Consider the following 18,980-nt stretch of genomic DNA (forward strand, 5'->3'; position numbering starts at 1 on the left):
AAAGACGCTAGATGACTGGCATTAGAGATAGTAAATTAGACCCGATTCAAGACTTTTCCTATTGTAATGCCGTATCTATCTTGATACCTGGTATTATTGCTCAGATACGTTTTCTTGACTAGGAAGGAGACAGTGGCAATGTCTATGGGAGTGTGTTATACGTGGGAATGTCTTACATCTCATAGAGTTGCTGCTAACTAGCTGCTGACAGCCTCTTAGGAATTCCTTAGTGTGCGAGTTTTTGTTTCTGCTTTCCCCTCTCTTGATGCTCAACATGGTACCTTCCCCTTCATGTTTTCAGCCTCCCTTCTTGCTGCCAACAGACTACTCACTCCCCACTCCCTTTCTTTGCCATAAGCAGAGACTGTATTTAGTCAACCTTGTACTCTAAGCACGGGCTTCCCTGGTGGCACAGTGGTAAGGAATCCACCTGAAAACGCAGGAGACACAGGTTCGGTGTTCCTGGGTGGAGAAGGTCCGCTGGAGGAGGAAGTGGCAGCCCACTCCAGGATTTTTGCCCGGGAAATCCCATAGACAAGAGGAGCCTGGTGGGCTACAGTCCATGGGGTCACAGAGTCAGACACGACTTAGTGACTGAGCACGAACGCATGTACTCTAACCACCCTAAGAAAGAATTACCAAAAATGTAAATCGTAACGGGAACCCTAACTAGCTCATCCATCTGGGTTATCTCTGCCTTTGACTAAGGTATTTCGCAACTCAGAGATAGAAGTTGCAGAAAACTGATAGTAATGCAAATAGTTATTGATTATAAATAGATAAATTCTGTCTGGGAAGGTTCAATGGATTTCCCTCCTCCACTGTGGAAGAAGCTGCTTTGCATCTATTAAGCTAACACATTTCAACTCCCTGCTCAGTTTATATATTGTTTCCTCCATTCACGAATGTGTTAAATAAAATCTTTGCCTTGTGTTCACTGCACATTTGTTGAGAGTCATGGTTTTAAGTTTCTTATTTTTTTAAAAAACCCATCTTATCCAAAATCTGAAACACCTGAACACCAAGTGTTGGCCAGGTTTTATGGAGCAACAGGAACTCTTCATTCATTGCGGGTGGGAATGCAAAAGGATCTAGCTACTTTGGGAAACAGTCTGGAGTTTCTTACAAAACTAAACACACTCTTACCCAGTGATCCAGCAATCACTCTCCTTGGTCCTTAGAGGAGTTGAAAACTTACGTCCACATGAAACCTACACAGAGATATTTACAGAAGTTTTACTCACAGCTGTTAAAACTTAGACACAACCAAAATGAATTTCAGTAAGTGAATGAATAAACAAACTGTGGTACATCTAGATGACAGAACATTATTTAGCACTAAAAAGAAATGAGCTACCAAGCCATGAAAAGACACGAAGGAATCTTAAATACATGTTAAGTGAAAGAAGCCAATCTGAAAAGGCTGTGCAATTCCAACGATATGGACTATTCTGAAAAAGGGAAAAATAATGGAGACAGTATAAAGACCAGTGATTGCAAAGGGTTGGGAGGGAGAAGGGATGAATAAGCAGAGCAAAGAGGATTTTTAGAACAGTAAAAAATACTCTGTATGACACCATAATGGTGCAAACATATCATTATACATTTGTCTAAACCCACAGAATATATAACACCAGGACTGAACCCTAATGTAAACTACAGACTGATTATTACATGTCAGTGTAGGTTCCTCAGTTGTAACAAGTGTACCATGCTCATGGGCCATATTGAGAATGAGGGAGGCTATGTATATGTGAGGACAGAAGATACATAAGGTATCTTTGTACCTTCCTCTCAGTTTTGCTGTAAATCTAATACTGCTCTAGTTAAAAAAATGCAGGCTTAATAAAAAGAAAACAAAATGAAAAGCATCCTTTAACAGTATTTGGGCCAAAACATGGCACAAGGCAGGCATCGAATAAATATCCGTGAATGACTGAATGTAGGCAAGTGAATGTAGTGTCTGGCATGGATGGTTCATCATGAAGGAAGGCTATGGAATATTAACACACACTCAGCTGCTATTCCAAAGGTGAAACTGAAATGGGAAAATCCCCCCAATCCTTTAGGAGATGGTAGCAAGAAGGGGCTGCAAGGGAAGTGGAGAAACTTGTGTCAGAGGGTAGACTGCATGGACTCAACACAGAGGATGAGTCAGAGGTCACAAAGGGTGCTGGGCATGGAATAAAGCCAGAGACGAGGAATGCCAGTTAAGTCTCCTTTCCCTCTGTCATATACGGATCCCAGGACCTTTTGAAAATCTGTCCAGATATAAAATAATGGCATTCTGGCATTTTGGGCTAGAGTACACTCCCTAGTCAAATTGTGTAAAGGAAAAAAATTTGTCATCTTCCAGATCTGTGTTTCGAAGATGACATCAATGGATTTCTATAGAATGAAACCACAGGCTTCCTGCAAATTGTCTGGATTCACAAAGCCCTGAGTCACTTTCCACCACCGAGGAAGAGCTGCCAAGTATATCATCTGTAAACGTGCATGAACGTCCAAGAGGCACTGAAAAGTCAGATCCCCGCTCTGTTTTTCTCCTGTCTATAGAAATACAATGGCGGATACAGAAAAGGCAGTTGAATTACTATTTATTGTGTTTTCCCCAAAATTAACGTGGCAACTTTGAGAGTACTATAAAACTGCATCTACTTCTCCTAGACACTTTCTAAGCATATATATTATTTCTCATTTAATTCTCATAACAATTGTTTGAAACAAGTACTATTATCTTCTACTCTTTACAAATGAGGAAACTGAAGCTGAGAGGTTAAGTAATTTGCCTGAAGTCACACCGTTCATGACTGGCAGCATCAAAATTCAAATTCAGGGCTAACTCTAAAGGTCACGGTCTTTTCTACTGTACCACCATGCCCCATAAGAGAACCCTAGGAGTGAAATTACATTAGAAAATATTAACATTTGATTAGGAGGTGGAAAAGATCAGTTATAAAATGTAATGTTAGTCCAAGGTACAGGTTGGAGGATGATGGATGGGGTGAATGCCTAGGACACTTGTTAGGTGAAAAACAGGGCCCTGACAAGAGTGAAACGAGGGAGGCACTTGTCTTGGGGCAGAGAGGAGAAGCAGGGGAGGGGGTGGGAGGTTACAGACATTATCAGTACCCAGCTGGGCTGTATTGGATAAAATGTACTTGATCAGATTGGCGAGGTTATTCACAGGGTAATGAATATGCAGGTGCACAAGCAAACACTTGCATGTAGCACACTTTTAAAAACTCCCTTGAATCTCAAGTTTAAAAGCCTAGAGGACTAAACCAATAATGATGAGATCAATAAAGACCAGAAGAATTCATTTCCATAATTGGTACCTGCAAGAAATAGACTCTAATATTTTTTCACTGCTTGAGGACAAAACCAGAAGACACTAGAAGTAATTAGAAAAGGTTTACCATGTCTAACTGAGTATGACACGAGCATTTGCACTTGTAAGAACAACAGCCAGCATTTATAATCTACTATCGACTCAGTTCTTTGGAAGGAATGATGCTAAAGGTGAAACTCCAGTACTTTGGCCACCTCATGCGAAGAGTTGACTCATTGGAAAAGACTCTGATGCTGGGAGGAATTGGGGGCAGGAAGAGAAGGGGACGACAGAGGATGAGATGGCTAGATGGCATCACCGACTCGATGGATGTGAGTTTGAGTGAACTCCAGAAGATGGTGATGGACGGGAGGCCTGGCGTGCTGCGATTCATGGGTTCGCAGAGAGTGGGACACAACTGAGCGACTGAACTGGACTGAACTGAACTGAACCGACTCAATTAGGACTTCCCTGGTGGCTCAGACAGTAAAGTGTCTGTCTACAATGTGGGAGACCCGGGTTTGATCCGTGGGTCGGGAAGATCCCCTGAAGGAAATGGCAATCCAACCCAGTACTATTGCCTGGAAAATCCCACGGACAGAGGAGCTTGGTAGGCTACAGTCCATGGGGTCGCAAAGAGTCGGACACCACTGAGCGACTTCACTTTCACTTCACCGACTCAATGGACATTAGGTTTAAGTCAACTCTGGGAGATAGTGAAGGACAGGAAAGCCTGGTGTGCTGCAGTCCATGGGGTCGCAGAGTCAGACACGACTTAGCAACTGAACAACAACAACATTCTAAGCAGAGTTAACTGATTTACATACATCAACTCCTTTAATTCCGGTAACAACTCTATATGTACTGTAGAGGAATAGCAATTAGCCAAGATGGTGATGGTCAGGCTCTCTTGCCCACATCCTCTCGCTCTTCTCCCATGTTCCATAAACATGACTTGGCATGGTAGCTGGCATCATGGTATATGTGCTTGGCCACGTGCCACCTTTGTTCTGTATACTTATATAAGCACCACTTGAAACAGCCCGGGGAACTGTCCACGTCTGCCTTCTGGCCGGGTCAGCCACTGCAAATAAAACATGCCTGCAGCTCCTACTGCTCCTTGTATTTTGTTCCAGCTTCCCTGCTCATGCCTTGTATACCTGGGTTCAGGCAAAGAGTGATTCATACACTATTATACTTTCATTCCCATTTTAGCAGATGAGGCAGATAATTAAGGACCTTATTAAAAGTCATAAAACTAGAATCCAGCATGTCTTCTTGGATTCAAAGGTTGTAGCTTAGTCATTATACCTCATTCTGAACCCTGAACCTACTCTGAATTTTAAAAAATCACTGGATAGTAACAACAGAATATGATGGAGACTGTATGGAGTAACCACGCTGACAAAGGAGAACCTGGGTGTCCAAATTTCTGCTAAGGGGAATCCTGCTGTCCTCGTGTGATGCGAAAGTTAATACCACAAGAAATTAGACCAGGAAGCCTGCTGTCTGGGAGCTACCTGGCTAGTCACACTTCATTAAGTTGCTTGCTCGCTTTTGTCCCAAACTACTCTCTAGTTTTCAATGGGGCAATGGCCTGGAAGTGAGGGAAAGCGCGTGCAGGTGCCGCCTACGTTTGTCATTTCATCTATTCTGGAGCCTTCCAGGGAAGGGCATCCAAAGTTGTCTGCTTTGATTTAGGACGTTTGTGGGTGGCAGTCTGACTTGGAGGAAACCAGATGATTCCTGCTAAAAACAATCATTTCCAAGATCTAACTAAATACACCACAGCCCAGGGTTTTGTTTTGGTTTGGTTTGTGTTTTTTAAGTCTAGGCAGAGGTTTCAGACAATTTCCATTAAGTACCTGTCTGGATCTCTAGCCCTGCCTCCCTCAGCACTGCCATACCCATCTAAGCCGAAAGCGAGGACGCCTTCGCTGCGGTGGCCCGACGCGGGCGCCGGCGTCAGTGAGCCAGCCGAGCCCGCCTCTGGAGGAGCAGCCGGCCGGGCGACGGAAAGCCGCGCGCTCGCTCCTTGACGTGAGGCATTCCTCCTCGCGTAGCCTTGGGAAGCCCCTGCGCCGCAGGCTTCCTCGTCGTAGTAGAGCCGCCCGGGCGTAGTTCCTCCGTCGCTTCCTCCTCCACCTGCCACGGCCCGGCCCTTCCCGCCCAGCCCCAACTCCACCTCCCCGGCGTTTGAAGGGCGCGCCCCCGCGGCGACGGCGCTGAGGGGGCGGCGCGGAGGGCGGGGGAGGCGAGCGCACGCGCGCAGTGGGCGGCCCCGCCCCCGCCGAGGCCCCGCCCCCGGAGCGGCGGGCGCCGCTGGCCAGTCGGGCTCCCTCAGGCAAACCGGTCTCGGCGGGGCGGGCAGCGGCGCTTCCTCCTCGGAGCTCCGCGCAGCGCCCTCCGCCTCGTCCTTCCGCCCCTGCCTGCGCAGTGCTGCGGCGAGCGGAAGGCGCGCGATGCGGCCGGCGGGAGCCGCGGCCGGCTTGGGATCGCCGGCGCGGGACCTGTCGCTGTGCGGAGAGCTGCTGCAGGCCCCGCCGCCCCTGACCTCGTCTCCGCCGCCGGCCGCGCCCTCGGGGCCGCCGCTCCCCGCTGCAGCCGGCGCGACCCTCAGCCGCCTTCCGGAGCCGCTGCTGCGGAGGCTCAGCGGGAGCTTGGACCGAGCGCCCGAGGGCCGAGGATGGAGGAGGCTGGCCGAGGTGGCGGGGAGTCGGGGGCGCCTCCGGCTCAGGTGCGGCCCCGGGACCCCGGGGGGTGGGGGGTCATGTGGGGCGGGATGAGGCGGGGGGCGCCGTGGGCTGGGGCGGACGCGGCGATGGAGGGTTGGGGAGCCTCGGGGCCGCGCGGGCGGTGCAGGGGCCGCCGGTGGGAAGGGGTGGGGGAACTTGAGTTGCCTTCCAGGCGGAGAATCTGGTCCCACAGAGGTTCTAGGTTGGACTTCGGTCGTCCTTTCCCTTTTCCTACTCCCCTCCTCTTGAGATGAAAGAGAGCGGGGTTAACCAAGAATACCAGGAACGGAGTCTGGGGACCATTACGTTAGGGTGGTCATTCCAGAGAACTTCAAATGCGCAGACCTAGATGAAGACCCTAGGAAAGTTAGGTAGGGTTCGTGCAGGTAAAGAGATGGCAGAGGTGAAGGGTTTGTTTGAGATGAAGGAATTCGTGAGGCTTTAAGGTCGAGAGAAGGATGGTGGGAAAGCCTGAAACTAAACTCCCCGTCTTCCTCCACCAAACCCATTTGATTTCACCGTGAACATTCAAGTATAAGTAAGACCGTTTTCTTGGAACTGAACTTCAGGCTCTCAAGACTCCTTTACACGCTTAAGAATTATTGAAGACCCCAAAGAGTTTTTAATGTGGGTTCTGTATGTTACATGCATACAAACATAAAGTTCAGAATTTTTTAATATTTAAAAAGAAGAATTTATTGCATGTTAACAGAAATGACATGTTTCTATGGAAAAACAAACTTTTCCAAGATGAAAAATGTTAGGAAAAGTGGCATTGTTTGGCATTTTGAAAATCTCTTGAATGTCTTATCTTAATCCCAGAGAATCAGCATCTTTTGTGAGGTCCTATATGCAGTCTGTCACAGGTCAGGTAACACTGGACACTCCAATGTGCATTTCTGAGAAAATGAGTGAGAAAAATAACATCTCAGTAGTATTTTGAAAAATTTTGACCTTGGAGATCCTGTGAAAAGGGTCTTAGGAACTGCAGTAGGATTTCCCAGAGCACACTTGGGAAGATCACTGTTATGATTTGGGTCTGCTTTTGAATCCCTTAGCAGTTTTGTAACTTCTCTCATGACTAAACTTTGCCTGTACTGTAATTATTTGTACATGCCTTTATAAACTCCTCAAGAACAGGAACCATCAGGTAAGATCCTATTACGCATAGAACCTCTTAGACAGTCTATAAATCTGAATTGAGAGAGGAAAATTCATGCAAAAACTCATGCAAAGTTACTTTTTTTAAGTGCCCAATTTTGGCAGAAAGTTTCAGAAGATAAAAAAGATGTCAAACATTTAGCTCCTACTCATAAGGGCTTGGGCTTCCCTGGTAGCTGAGCTGATAAAGAATCTGCCTGCAATGCAGGAGACCCTGGTTCAATTTCTGGGTCAGAAAGATCCCCTGGAGAAGAGATAGGCTACCCACTCCAGTATTCTTAGGATTCCTTTGGGGCTCAGCTAGTAAAGAATCTGCCTGCAATGCAGGAGACCTGGGTTCAGTCCCTGGATTGGGAAGATCCCCTTGGGAACAGCTGCCCACTCCTGTATTCTAGCCTGGAGAATTTGGTGGACTGTATAGTCCATGGGGTCACAAAGGGTCAGATGCAGCTGAGTGACTTTCTCTTTCACTTTCATAAAGGCTTATGCAGTGATAGACTGTTTATTCTGAGACATTTACAAATAACATGCTAAGTGCTATGTTGCAGGTGATAATAACACCAGGTTTTTATCTTATTAAGTGCTTAATGTATACGAGACATTGTACGATGTGTTTAACCCTCACAACAACCTTGCTTTTCAAAGAGTTGGCGGTTAAACCTGAATAATGACGATTTGGGAATATTTGGCTCTTTAAGGGGAGTAATGATGTGAGGATGGAATCAAAAAGTGGTAAATTTGCAAAGTGGGGCAGATAGATGGCATACTATTTTTTTTTTTTTTCCTGTTCTGGGAAAAACACTGCTTTTGGCTGTTCCAAAAAAAAGATCCAAAATATATACAGTTACTCTAGGTCTGTAGGTTTCTGAATTTCTAGACTTAAAATAAGATAAAAAGTTGTTTTTGTTTGTGTATATGTGGGGTGTGGGGAGTGGCAGGGGGTCAGATTACCAGATCTGTGATTGGTTAATTTGTGAAATTAACTACTACTCTAGTTAAGGAAGCCTCTAGCCTTTCATAAAGAGGGTTCTCCGAAGTGCGTACTCCTCTATTTGGCTATGAAGGACAGAGAAGAACTTCAGTAAGGCCCTGCCCTGATGAAACGACTGATCTAATCAAAAGTGGTGCTTACCTGACATCGGGTGTTCAGTTTTCCTCCCCAAGCCTTCAGTTGCCTACATGCGTGCTAAGTTGCTCAGTCGTGTCCAACTGTTTCTGACCCTCTGGACTGTAGCCTTCCAGGCTCCTGTGTCCATGGGATTTTCCAGGCAAGAATACTGGAGTGGGTTGCCATGCCCTTCTCTAGGGGATCTTCCTGACCCAGGAAACAAACCCTTGTCTGTTATATCTCCTGCATGGCAGATGGATTCTGTACTGCTAGTGCCACCTGGGAAGCCCAGGCCTTCAGTTAAATTTTGTTACAGGCTACATAATGGTATTCACTTTGTTTGAGAACTAGTGGAAAAATCGGGGGGCGCTTATCTGGTAAAGGGAGGGTAGAGAGAGGACAGTTGCCCAGCCAGAGGAGACAAGCTGCAAAAGGCATGCATTTGTGGATGCTGGGGATTTCACAGTAGGAAGTCTGCTGGAGACAGATGGAGTTGGACCAGCCTTCCAGGATGGTGAAGGTTAGCTCAGAGTAGGTTAGTTGTGCTGGGGAAAGTGGAGGCCACCCTGAAGGTTGGAAAACTGGAGAACATTAAGCTCAGATACCTATTGACATCAAAAGAATTAACCTGACTTAACAAAAAGTTAGCCCTGAGAACTTGGGGAGCTGGGTAATGACAGCTTTTCTATTGGGGAATAGATGCTTTTTCTTTTTAAGACTGAAACAGTTATTTTCATTGTTGTTGTTTAGCCATTTTAAAGTTATTTTCATACCGATGGCAAAAGAGCATCTATGATTTTAACAGTAAAAAGTCCTAAAGGTATTTCTCTCTAGTGTTAAACCCAGGAACTACAGTGAGTCTAGTCCAAACGCATAGCAGTTCCCGGGAGGATGTGCAGTGCTTTCCTCAGAGTCGCTGGTTCACAGACATAGAACCCCAAAAGGTTGCCTGTTCTGTTTCTTTTCACCTTTTTTCCTCTATACAACTTGCCTCAGACCAGATAAGAATTTAATAAATAAGCCACAGATGTTCTCTCTCAACTGACCATCAGGAATGAAGAATGTTCCCAGATGGTTGTTAGTGATTCAGGATGAATCCTTGCATATAGTTCAGCTTCCCAAAACCATGTACGTATGGGCATGCCCTAAATATAAACCCAGCCCTAGTTCCAGTCCAGTGTTGACTTTTCAGAAATGCACAACGTGAGCATTGTGATTTATGTTATATTTAGGGGCAAGATGAGGACCTTGGTCCGGGAGACAGCATTTCAGATGGCTCTGAGAAACTGCCTCCAGGAGACGAGGGAAGGAGCTAGCTTATATAGAAGTTTTGCAACAAAGGGCAGGTGGTATGAACATGAAAAGATTATTGTAAATTAAAGACAACCAAATGTCCCAAGGTGGCGCAGAGGTTAAAGCACCTGCCTGCAATGTGAGAGACCTGGGTTCAATCCCTGGGTTGGGAAGATCCCCTGGAGAAGGAAATGGCAACCCACTCCAGTATTCTTGCCTGGAGAATCCCATGGACGGAGGAGCTTGGTGGGCTACAGTCCACGGGTCGCAAAGAGTCGGACATGACTGAGCGACTTCACTTCACTTCACTTCATGGAATTTAGCGCTTTCCTATCTATGGGAAGGCTTCCCTGGTGGCTCAGCAATAAAGAGTCCGCCTGCCAATGCAGGAGACACAGGTTTGATCCCTGGGTCAGGAAGATCCTCTGGACAAGCAATCCACTCTAGTATTCTTGCCAGGGAAATCCCATGGACAGAGGAGCCTGGCAGACTGTAGTCCATGGGGTCACGAAGAACCCATGACTTGGTGACTAAACAGCCCCAGCAAGATGTACAGGAAGATGCAGGAGTCTGGATTCAGCGCAGTGATGCCTTTGATATGCGCCCCAGCTGCCCGGGACCAGTGTCCTGTGTTTTCCTCATCGTGAGCTTCTTCTCCTGCAGGCTGGTGGTCGCTAGATGGCAAGTGTTCTTTCCTGAGTTCCCTCAGGGCTCACCAGCACACCCTCCTTGGTGGCTGCAATTGCTGATGACTGTGACATCCTCTGTTTACTGATCCAGCAGGCAGTATTCCATTTCTCACCACACTCACCTAATATTGAACACCCTCTGCTGTCAGTGTAGATAAGCACAGGTTCTGAGCATCTTGCCCAAGCTAGTGAATCCTGTGGGAGACATGGAACCTTCTAGCTCCCAAATGGCAGAGCTCTCAGGAGGCTCTAATGCCGTGTAAACTGCCAAGAAGGAGGGAGCTTAAAAATGGGGCTGCGGGGCGTGGACCAGGGAAGGCAGTCAGCCACCGCTTATTTGCCAGTAAGTATGGGAAGGGCTCTTTCAGCTACAAAATCCTGCCCCCTAGCACTTTATGACAGGTTTCCTGCCTATCCCCTCAGTCTCTGCCTCTTCATCTCCGGGTTTTGGGATGCCTGAAGGCTCAGGCATTGTGTCTCTTGATCCGCGCTTCTTCACCTAGTCCCTGCCCACCTTGGTGGTAACCTTAAGTCTCCTGGCTTTACAGACACATATTTAGGTTCCCTGCGCTCACTTCACACCCCCAACCCGCCTCTTCGCCTTGAACTCCCAGTGGTGACCTCCCAGTGCAGACCATACGCTTAGCACTCCTCTTGAATGACTGATAGGCATCTTAAATGCAGCGCATCCAAAACTCAGCACGCCCTCCGCCGTAAACCTTTCTCTTCTGCGTCTCAGCAAAGGGCAGCTACAACCGTCCAGGTGCTCAGGCCAAAACCTGGGATCGTTCCTGACTCCACTTCTGCCTGCCTCATCCACTGGGTCAGCCTTCTGCCAGCCCTCCAGTGTGTGTCTGGAACCCAAGGTTCTCTGTGACCACACGGGGCCAGGCCACTGTTAGCTCTCTGCACTGTTCCAGCAGCCGTCTAACTTCTCCACCTCCTTCTTTGCTCCCCACCCCAGTCTGTTCTCTTCAGAGCACGAAGAATCCTTTGAAAACATTAAGTCAGGTCTCATCCTCCCTTCCTTCCCATTGGCTTCTCTGTCTCAGTAAAAACACTATTTAACTCCTGGCTAGCTCTTGAGATGGCCAAAAAGTTCGTTCACATTTTTCTGGCAGATGTTACTGAAAAACCCCAATAATTTTTTGGCCAACCCCAAAACATCTCCCTCCCTGGCTCTGCTCTAGTCACACGTGCTTTCTTGCCCTTCCTTGAAGACTGTAGGGCCTTTGGACTTGCTGTTTGCTCAGCCTGAGATGTTTGCCTTTATCTATTCAAGTGTTGTGCTTAAAACTCACATTCTCACAGAGAATGACAAATAGCATATGATATCACTTGTATGTGGAATCTAAAAAAGTATAATACAGATTAACTTATTTACAAAAACAGAAGTAGACCCACAGACAAAGAAAATAAACTTACGATTACCAAAGAAGAAAGGAGGGAAGGATAAATTAGGATTTGGGGATTTAGATATGCACTATCATACAGAAAGTAGATAATCTACAAGGAGCTATTGTATAGCACAGGTAATCCAGTGGTTAAGACTCCAGTCTTCTAATGAAAGGGGCACAGGTTCAATCCCTGGTCAGGGAACTAAGATGCCACATGGCCACGTGTGGCCAAAAAACCACAACAAAAAATGAAAAAACCATACCCCAATATAAAATGAAAAGTTTTAAAGTGATTAAAAAAAGTTTTTAATTTAAATATTCAAATGAACTTATTTACAAAACAGAAATAGACTCTCAGATGTAGAAAACAGACTTATGGTTACCAAAACGGAAAGGAGGGAGGAGTAAGTTTGGAGTTTGGGATTAAAATATACACACTACTATATATAAACTAGATGACCAACAAGGACCTACTATATACTCAGTCTCTTACAATAGCCTATAATGGAGGAGAATGTAAAAAGGAATAGATATATATTTGTGTAATTATATACAATTGAATCACTTACCTGAAACTAGTTAAGTATTGTAAATCAACTATATTTCAATGAAAAATTTAAAAACAAATAACATTGATTACATTTTTCTAAAAAGGGTCACCTCAGTGAGGCGTCTTCAGATCACACTGTTTAGAATCATCTCCTCCATCCGCGCTAACATTACTTGTCCCCTTGCTTTGTTTTTCTCCAAAGCACTTATGAGCAGAGGACGGATGAACACACAGACCTCTGTCCCTCTTCTCTAGAAAAATCTGGGAGGATGGGGGATGTTGTTTGCTGCTGTAGTCTCAATCCCTGGCAAAAATGACCTGTTTTAGATGATTAATATGTAGTTACTGTATTAATTAATAAGGATTCTAAAGTATAAATGTATCAAGAAGAGAAACAAATGACTGTAAAAGCAGTACCAAGGTTTGTACCCTGAATGGTATAGAATATGTTCTATTTGATTACATATTTTTAAAAGTAAAATATAGTTTTATTTTTAAAAGAACAAGGTGAACCAAATGTGTCTGCATTAAACAATATAAAAAGTTCATTGAAAAAAAAAGTTCAGAGGTTTCCAATTCCACATTTCAGCTAACCTTAAAGAAATTACAACTTGGTGGGTTGGTAGTACCAAATAAAAATATCTACAATTATCTGAAAAAAAATACAGATTTTGTTTTTAAGCAAAGTCTGTTTGTTTCAGTAAGAAAACAGTGTTTTTAATTAAATCAGAAATTTCAAATTAGGGCTGGTAGAAACCACTTCAAAGCACAGCCTTACAGGAATGTAACTAAAAAAAGGAAGGAAAGAAATATTGAGTATATATAGACCTCATCTTAACTGATAGCTGGTGCCCATGTGGAAAAATCAGTAAAAGGAAAAGAGATAGAGAACCTTGTTTTTCTCCAATGCCTTTGGTATTGAAAGAGAAGTCGTCGTCTGCGTCAATGTGATTTTTCTTCGTTTGGGTTGGGGGGAAGTAAAATGGTCTTTAATTCTCTCCATATCAATATAAAAATTAATTAAAGCATCATTTGGCGGCATTTGACAAGATGACATCTTAATTTCATATATCAGATCTTGATAACCTTTATGAATCATAAAGTGTTAAACATAGAGCATCCTTGTTTTTATAAATTTCATATTAAAATTATTTGAAAAATTGGTAATACTTATGTTGAATCCAATACTGGTTCCTTGATTCAGGCATTACCTGGACTGGTACAAAAACACTTTACGAGATAGAGGATCGACAGGCATCTTCAGCTTTTGTTTTTGCAATCATCACAATTACCATTATTTCATAAAAGAAAGGACACTTTGACACTTAAAAATAGGAAAGACAGTCTTAAACGACAATCTTATTGTCCTTACTTTTATGATTTCACCATGGAATTCAGGTTGTGCCTCCAGAACTGGGAACAGTTGACCTGGAACATTATTGTTGACATTTTAACAAGAATTAGTTTTTAGTTTAGTTCAGTCGCTCAGCTGTGTCCAACTCTTTGTGACTCCATGCACTGCTGCATGCCAGGCCTCCCTGTCCATCACCAACTCCCAGAGCTTGCTCAAACTCATGTCCATCAAGTCGGTGATGCCATCCAACCATCTCATCTTCTGTCGTCCCCTTCTCCTCCTGCCTTCAATCTTTCCCAGCATCAGGATCTTTTCTAATGAGTCAGTTCTTCCCATCAGGTGGCCAAAGTATTGGAACTTCAGCTTCAGCATCAGGACTGACTTCCTTTAGGATTGACTGGTTTGATCTCTTTGCTGTCCAAGGGACTCTCAAGAGTCTTCAACACCACGGTTCAAAAGCATCAATTCTTCAGCACTCAGCATCCATACATGACTACTGGAAAAACCATACCTTTGACTGGACAGACCTTTGTTGGCAAAGTAATGTCTCTACTTTTTAATATGCTGTCTAGGTTGGTCATAGCTTTTCTTCCAAGGAGTAAGCATCTTTTAATTTCATGGCTGCAGTCACCATCTGCAGTGATTTTGGAGCTCAAGAAAATAAAGTCTGTCTCTGTTTCCATTGTTTCCCCATCTATTTGCCATGAAGTGATGGGACCTGATGCCATGATCTTAGTTTTCTGAATGTTGAGTTTTAAGCCAACTTTTTCACTCTCCTTTTTCACCTTCATCAAGAGGCTCTTTAGTTCTTATTCACTTTCTATCATAAGGGTGGTATCATCTGTGTATCTGAAGTTATTGATATTTCTCCTGGCAGTCTTGATTCCAGCTTGTGCTTCATCCAGCCCAGCATTTTGCATGATGTATTCTGCATATAAGTTAAATAAGCAGGGTGACAATATACAGCCTTAATGTACTCCTTTTCCTATTTGTTGTTCCATGTCCAGTTCTAACTGTTGCTTGCTGACTTGCATACGAGTTTCTCAGGAGGCAGGTTAGGCGGTTTGGTATTCCCATCTCTTTCAGAATTTTCTACAGTTTATTGTGATCCACACAGTCAAAGGCTTTGGCATGGTCAATAAAGCAGAATTAGATGTTTTTCTGGAGCTTTCTTACTCTTTCTTTGATCCAGCAGATGTTGGCAATTTGATCTCTGGTTCCTCTGCCTTTTCTAAATCTGGCTTGAACATCTGGAAGTTCACAGTTCATGAACTGTTGAAGCCTGGCTTGGAGAATTTTGAGTATTATTTGCTAGTGTATGAGATGAGTGCAATTGTGCGGTAGTTTGAACATTCTTTGGGATTGCCTTTCTTTGGGATTGGAATGAAAACTGACCTTTTCCAGTCCTGTGGCCACTGGCTGAGTTTTCCAAATTTGCTGGCATATTGAGTGCAGCATTTTCACAGCATCATCTTTTAGAATGTGAAATAGCTTAACAAGGATAGAGAATTAAATATACAAATTTTTAGCTAGAATACTAGTGATAGTAAGCTTTAGAGGATACCACCAGGTTACCAAAACAGTAGCTACTCAAAAAAAATTTTTTTGAGGAAAAGCTAAAACAGTTTTAGAAATAAGCATAACTGAGAAATTAACCTTAGTATTCTTTTAATATTCCCATTTTTTAATATAATAGCTAAATTTTATTGAGTGCTTTTTTTTTTTACTCTTTTGCAAGTCATTTATTACATTTTAATCTTTTAGTTACAAGCTACATATTATGTCAGTCTAACCCAAAAGGAAAGCAAGCAAGAAAAAAATTATGGGCCACTGACCATGTGCCAGACCCCATGATTCAATGACCACAATCACACTCTGAGTTATGGTGAACATCATTTTCAAATGAGCAATCTTAGACTTTAAAACCACCTGCAGTTCTCAGGCCAGTAAGTCTTGGAGGTAGGATTCAGAAGACCCGCCAGGTTAGACCTCACAGTCTCTAGAAATATCAGCTGCCCCTGCCACTTGTCTACCAGTTTCACTGAGGGGTTGAGGACGTCACCTGTCTAGTTTGAGATTAAAATGTAAAGGAAGAATCAAATAACTGGAATCTGAACTTTGTAATTCCAGAATTACAGAGTTTTTAAACTGGAAAGGAATTTGGAGATTTTAAGTCCAAGGGCCCTTCTTTACAGAGGAAGCAAATGAAACTCACAGAGGAAAACTGATCGATTCAATTGAGCGCTTATTACTTGGCACATACTGTGCTAAGTACTTTTTACATGGATTGCCTAAATTAATTCTAACAATCCTATGAGGTAGAGTATTAGTGCTGAAGTTATTTTGGTTGGATGCATGTTTTTCTTTATGAAATAACCAACCTTATCACAGAATTATAAATCTTGGGTGACCATTATATTGTAAAAATGCTATGGCAGCCTTTTACTAAAACTAGTCAAAATGAATGTGGATTAATAATATTTTTAGCCAAATGAAAGCTTGCTCACCTTGTCTCTGCCACAGCTGGGGTACCATGTTTATGTTTGACCCCGTCCATCCAGGGTCCCAGGCATTTCAATTATGATTAAAATTCACTCAATAGCCTTTCAGTTATGAATGATTAATATGGGCCAGACAAAATTTTAGGTATTGAGGAATTAAGACATATATTGCTGCTGCTGCTAAGTCGCTTCAGTCGTGTCTGACTCTGCGACCCCATAGATGGCAGCTCACCAGGGTCTGCTGTCCCTGATATTCTCCAGGCAAGAACACTGGAGTGGGTTGCCATTTCCTTCTCCAGCGCATGAAAGTGAAGTCACTCAGTCATGTCCAACTAGTAGCGACCCCATGGACTGCAGCCTACCAAGCTCCTCCGTCCGTGAGATTTTCTAGGCAAGAGTACTGGAGTGGCTTGCCATTGCCTTCTTGGGTTGGCCAAAAAGTTTGGGTTTTTCCATAAGATGTTTCAAGAGAGAGCAGCTGCTGGAAGCCCTGGGGCACAGATGAGGTGTCCTGGGTTGAGGGCCTTGCACAGAAGTTGGACCCCGAGGAGGTGAAATGGAAGATGATCGAGGATGGTGATCTCCGTGCAGAACTTCCTCATCTGTGTGGCCCTGCTGTGAGTCACCCCTTTTATCTTAAGGAAGTTGGGCAGCATAGGAAGACTGAACATCGCATATGAATGCGTGGAATGAAGAGCTTGGCTGCAGTTTCTACTCCTGTCTGCAGAGGAATAGGCCCAGGAAGATGTAAGAGACTCTTTGATTGAATGGACATAAAAATTCTAGTTGTTAAGAACAAGTCAATTGACTCTGGCCATGAAATTAAAAGACACTTACTCCTTGGAAGAAAAGTTATGACCAACCTAGACAGCATGTTGAAAAGCAGAGACATTACTTTGCCAACAAAGGTCTGTCTAGTCCAGGCTATGGTTTTTCCTGTGGTCGTGTATGGATGTGAGAGTTGGACTGTAAAGAAAGCTGAGCGCTGAAGAATTGATGCTTTTGAACTGTGGTGTTGGAGAAGACTCTTGAGTCCCTTGGACTGCAAGGAGATCCAATCAGTCCATTCTGAAGGAGATCAGCCCTGGGATTTCTTTGAAATGAATGATGCTAAAGCTGAAACTCCAGTACTTTGGCCACCTCATGAGAAGAGTTGACTCACTGGAAAAGACTCTGATGCTGGGAGGGATTGGGGGCAGGAGAAGAAGGGGACTACCGAGGATGAGATGGCTGGATGGCATCACGGACTCAATGGATGTGAGTCTGAGTGAACTCCGGGAGATGGTCATGGACAGGGAGGCCTGGTGTGCTGCGATTCATGAGGTTGCAAAGAGTCGGACACGACTGAGCAACTGAACTGAACTGACCTTTATAGCTGAACTGACCTTTATAGCTGAAAGATAAAAACTGGGAAGCATGAAGAGAGAGCTTATGGTCATCAGTTCAGTTCAGTTCCTTTGCTCAGTTGTGTCTGACTCTTTGCGACCCCATGATCCACAGCACGCCAGGCCTCCCAGTCCATCACCAACTCCAGGAGTTTACCCAAACTCATGACCATCAAGTCGATGATGCCATCCAGCCATCTCATCTCCTGTCATCCCCTTCTCCTCCTGCCCCCAATCCCTCCCAGCATCAGGGTCTTTTCCAGTGAGTCAACTGTTTGCATGAGGTGGCCCAAATATTGGAGTTTCAGCATCAGTCCTTCCAATGAACATCCAGGACTGACAGGATGAACTGGTTGGATCTCCTTGCAGTCCAAGGGACTCTCAAGAGTCTTCTCCAACACCACAGTTCAAAAGCATCAATTCTTTGGCACTAAGCATTCTTCACAGTCCAAAACCTCACATCCATACTGACCACTGGAAAAACCATAGCCTTGACTAAATGGACCTTTGTTGGCAAAGTAATGTCTCTGCTTTTGAATATGCTATCTAGGTTGGTCATAACTGTCGTTCCAAGGAGTAAGTGTCTTTTAATTTCACAGCTGCAGTCACCATCTGCAGTGATTTTGGAGCCCCAAAAAAGAAAGTCTGACACTGTTTCCCCATCTATTTCCCATGAAGTGATGGGACCAGATGCCATGATCTTCGTTTTCTGAATGTTGAGCTTTAAGCCAACTTTTTCACTCTCCTCTTTCACTTTCATCAAAAGGCTTTTTAGTTCCTCTTTACTTTGTGCCATAAGGGTGGTGTCATCTGCATATCTGAGGTGATTGATATTTCTCCTGGCAATCTTGATTCCAGCTTGTGCTTCTTCCAGGCCAGCGTTTCTCATGATGTACTCTGCATAGAAGTTAAATAAGCAGGGTGACAATGTACAGCCTTGACGTACTCCTTTTCCTATTTGAAACCAGTCTGTTGTTCCATGTCCAGTTTTAACTGTTGCTTCCAGACCTGCATATAGGTTTCTCAAGAGGCAGGTCAGGTGGTCTGGTATTCCCATCTCTTTCAGAATTTTCCACAGTTTATTGTGATCCACACAGTCAAAGGCTTTGGAATAGTCAATAAAGCAGAAACAGATATTTTTCTGGAACTCTCTTGCGTTTTTGATGATCCAGCGGATGTTGGCAATTTGATCTCTCGTTCCTCTGCCTTTTCTAAAACCAGCTTGAACAGCTGAAAGTTCACAGTTCACATATTGCTGAAGCCTGGCTTGGAGAATTTTGAGCATTACTTTACTAGCATGTGAGATGAGTGCAATTGTGTGGTAGTTTGAGCATTCTTTGGGATTGTCTTTCTTTGGGATTGGAATGAAAACTGACCTTTTCCAGTCCTGTGGCCACTGCTGAGTTTTCCAAATTTGCTGGCATATTGAGTACAATACTTTCACAGCACCATCTTTCAGGATTTGAAATAGCTCAA

The 18,980-nt window shown here is 44.2% G+C and overlaps 1 protein-coding gene and 1 pseudogene across 2 annotated transcripts in view; both read left to right on the plus strand.

The window, feature by feature from the left end:
* The first annotated feature begins 5,620 nt into the window (after positions 1-5,620).
* The window catches only part of MALT1 (MALT1 paracaspase), a 63,192-nt gene continuing 49,832 nt past the window's right edge, over positions 5,621-18,980 (plus strand). Inside the window, exon 1 of one of the 2 annotated variants that reach the window (XM_069569225.1) lies at positions 5,621-6,068. In XM_069569225.1, coding sequence (XP_069425326.1) covers positions 5,794-6,068 — 275 coding nt within the window. In that variant the 5' untranslated portion in view covers positions 5,621-5,793. The remainder of the gene's footprint in view (positions 6,069-18,980) is intronic. The other variant, XM_069569226.1, reaches the window with a different exon arrangement.
* LOC138929808 (mitochondrial import receptor subunit TOM5 homolog) lies at positions 6,153-16,812 on the plus strand (annotated as a pseudogene).

This window comes from Ovis canadensis, chromosome 23 (genome assembly GCF_042477335.2).
Source record: "Ovis canadensis isolate MfBH-ARS-UI-01 breed Bighorn chromosome 23, ARS-UI_OviCan_v2, whole genome shotgun sequence".
Taxonomy (NCBI): Eukaryota; Metazoa; Chordata; class Mammalia; order Artiodactyla; family Bovidae; genus Ovis; species Ovis canadensis.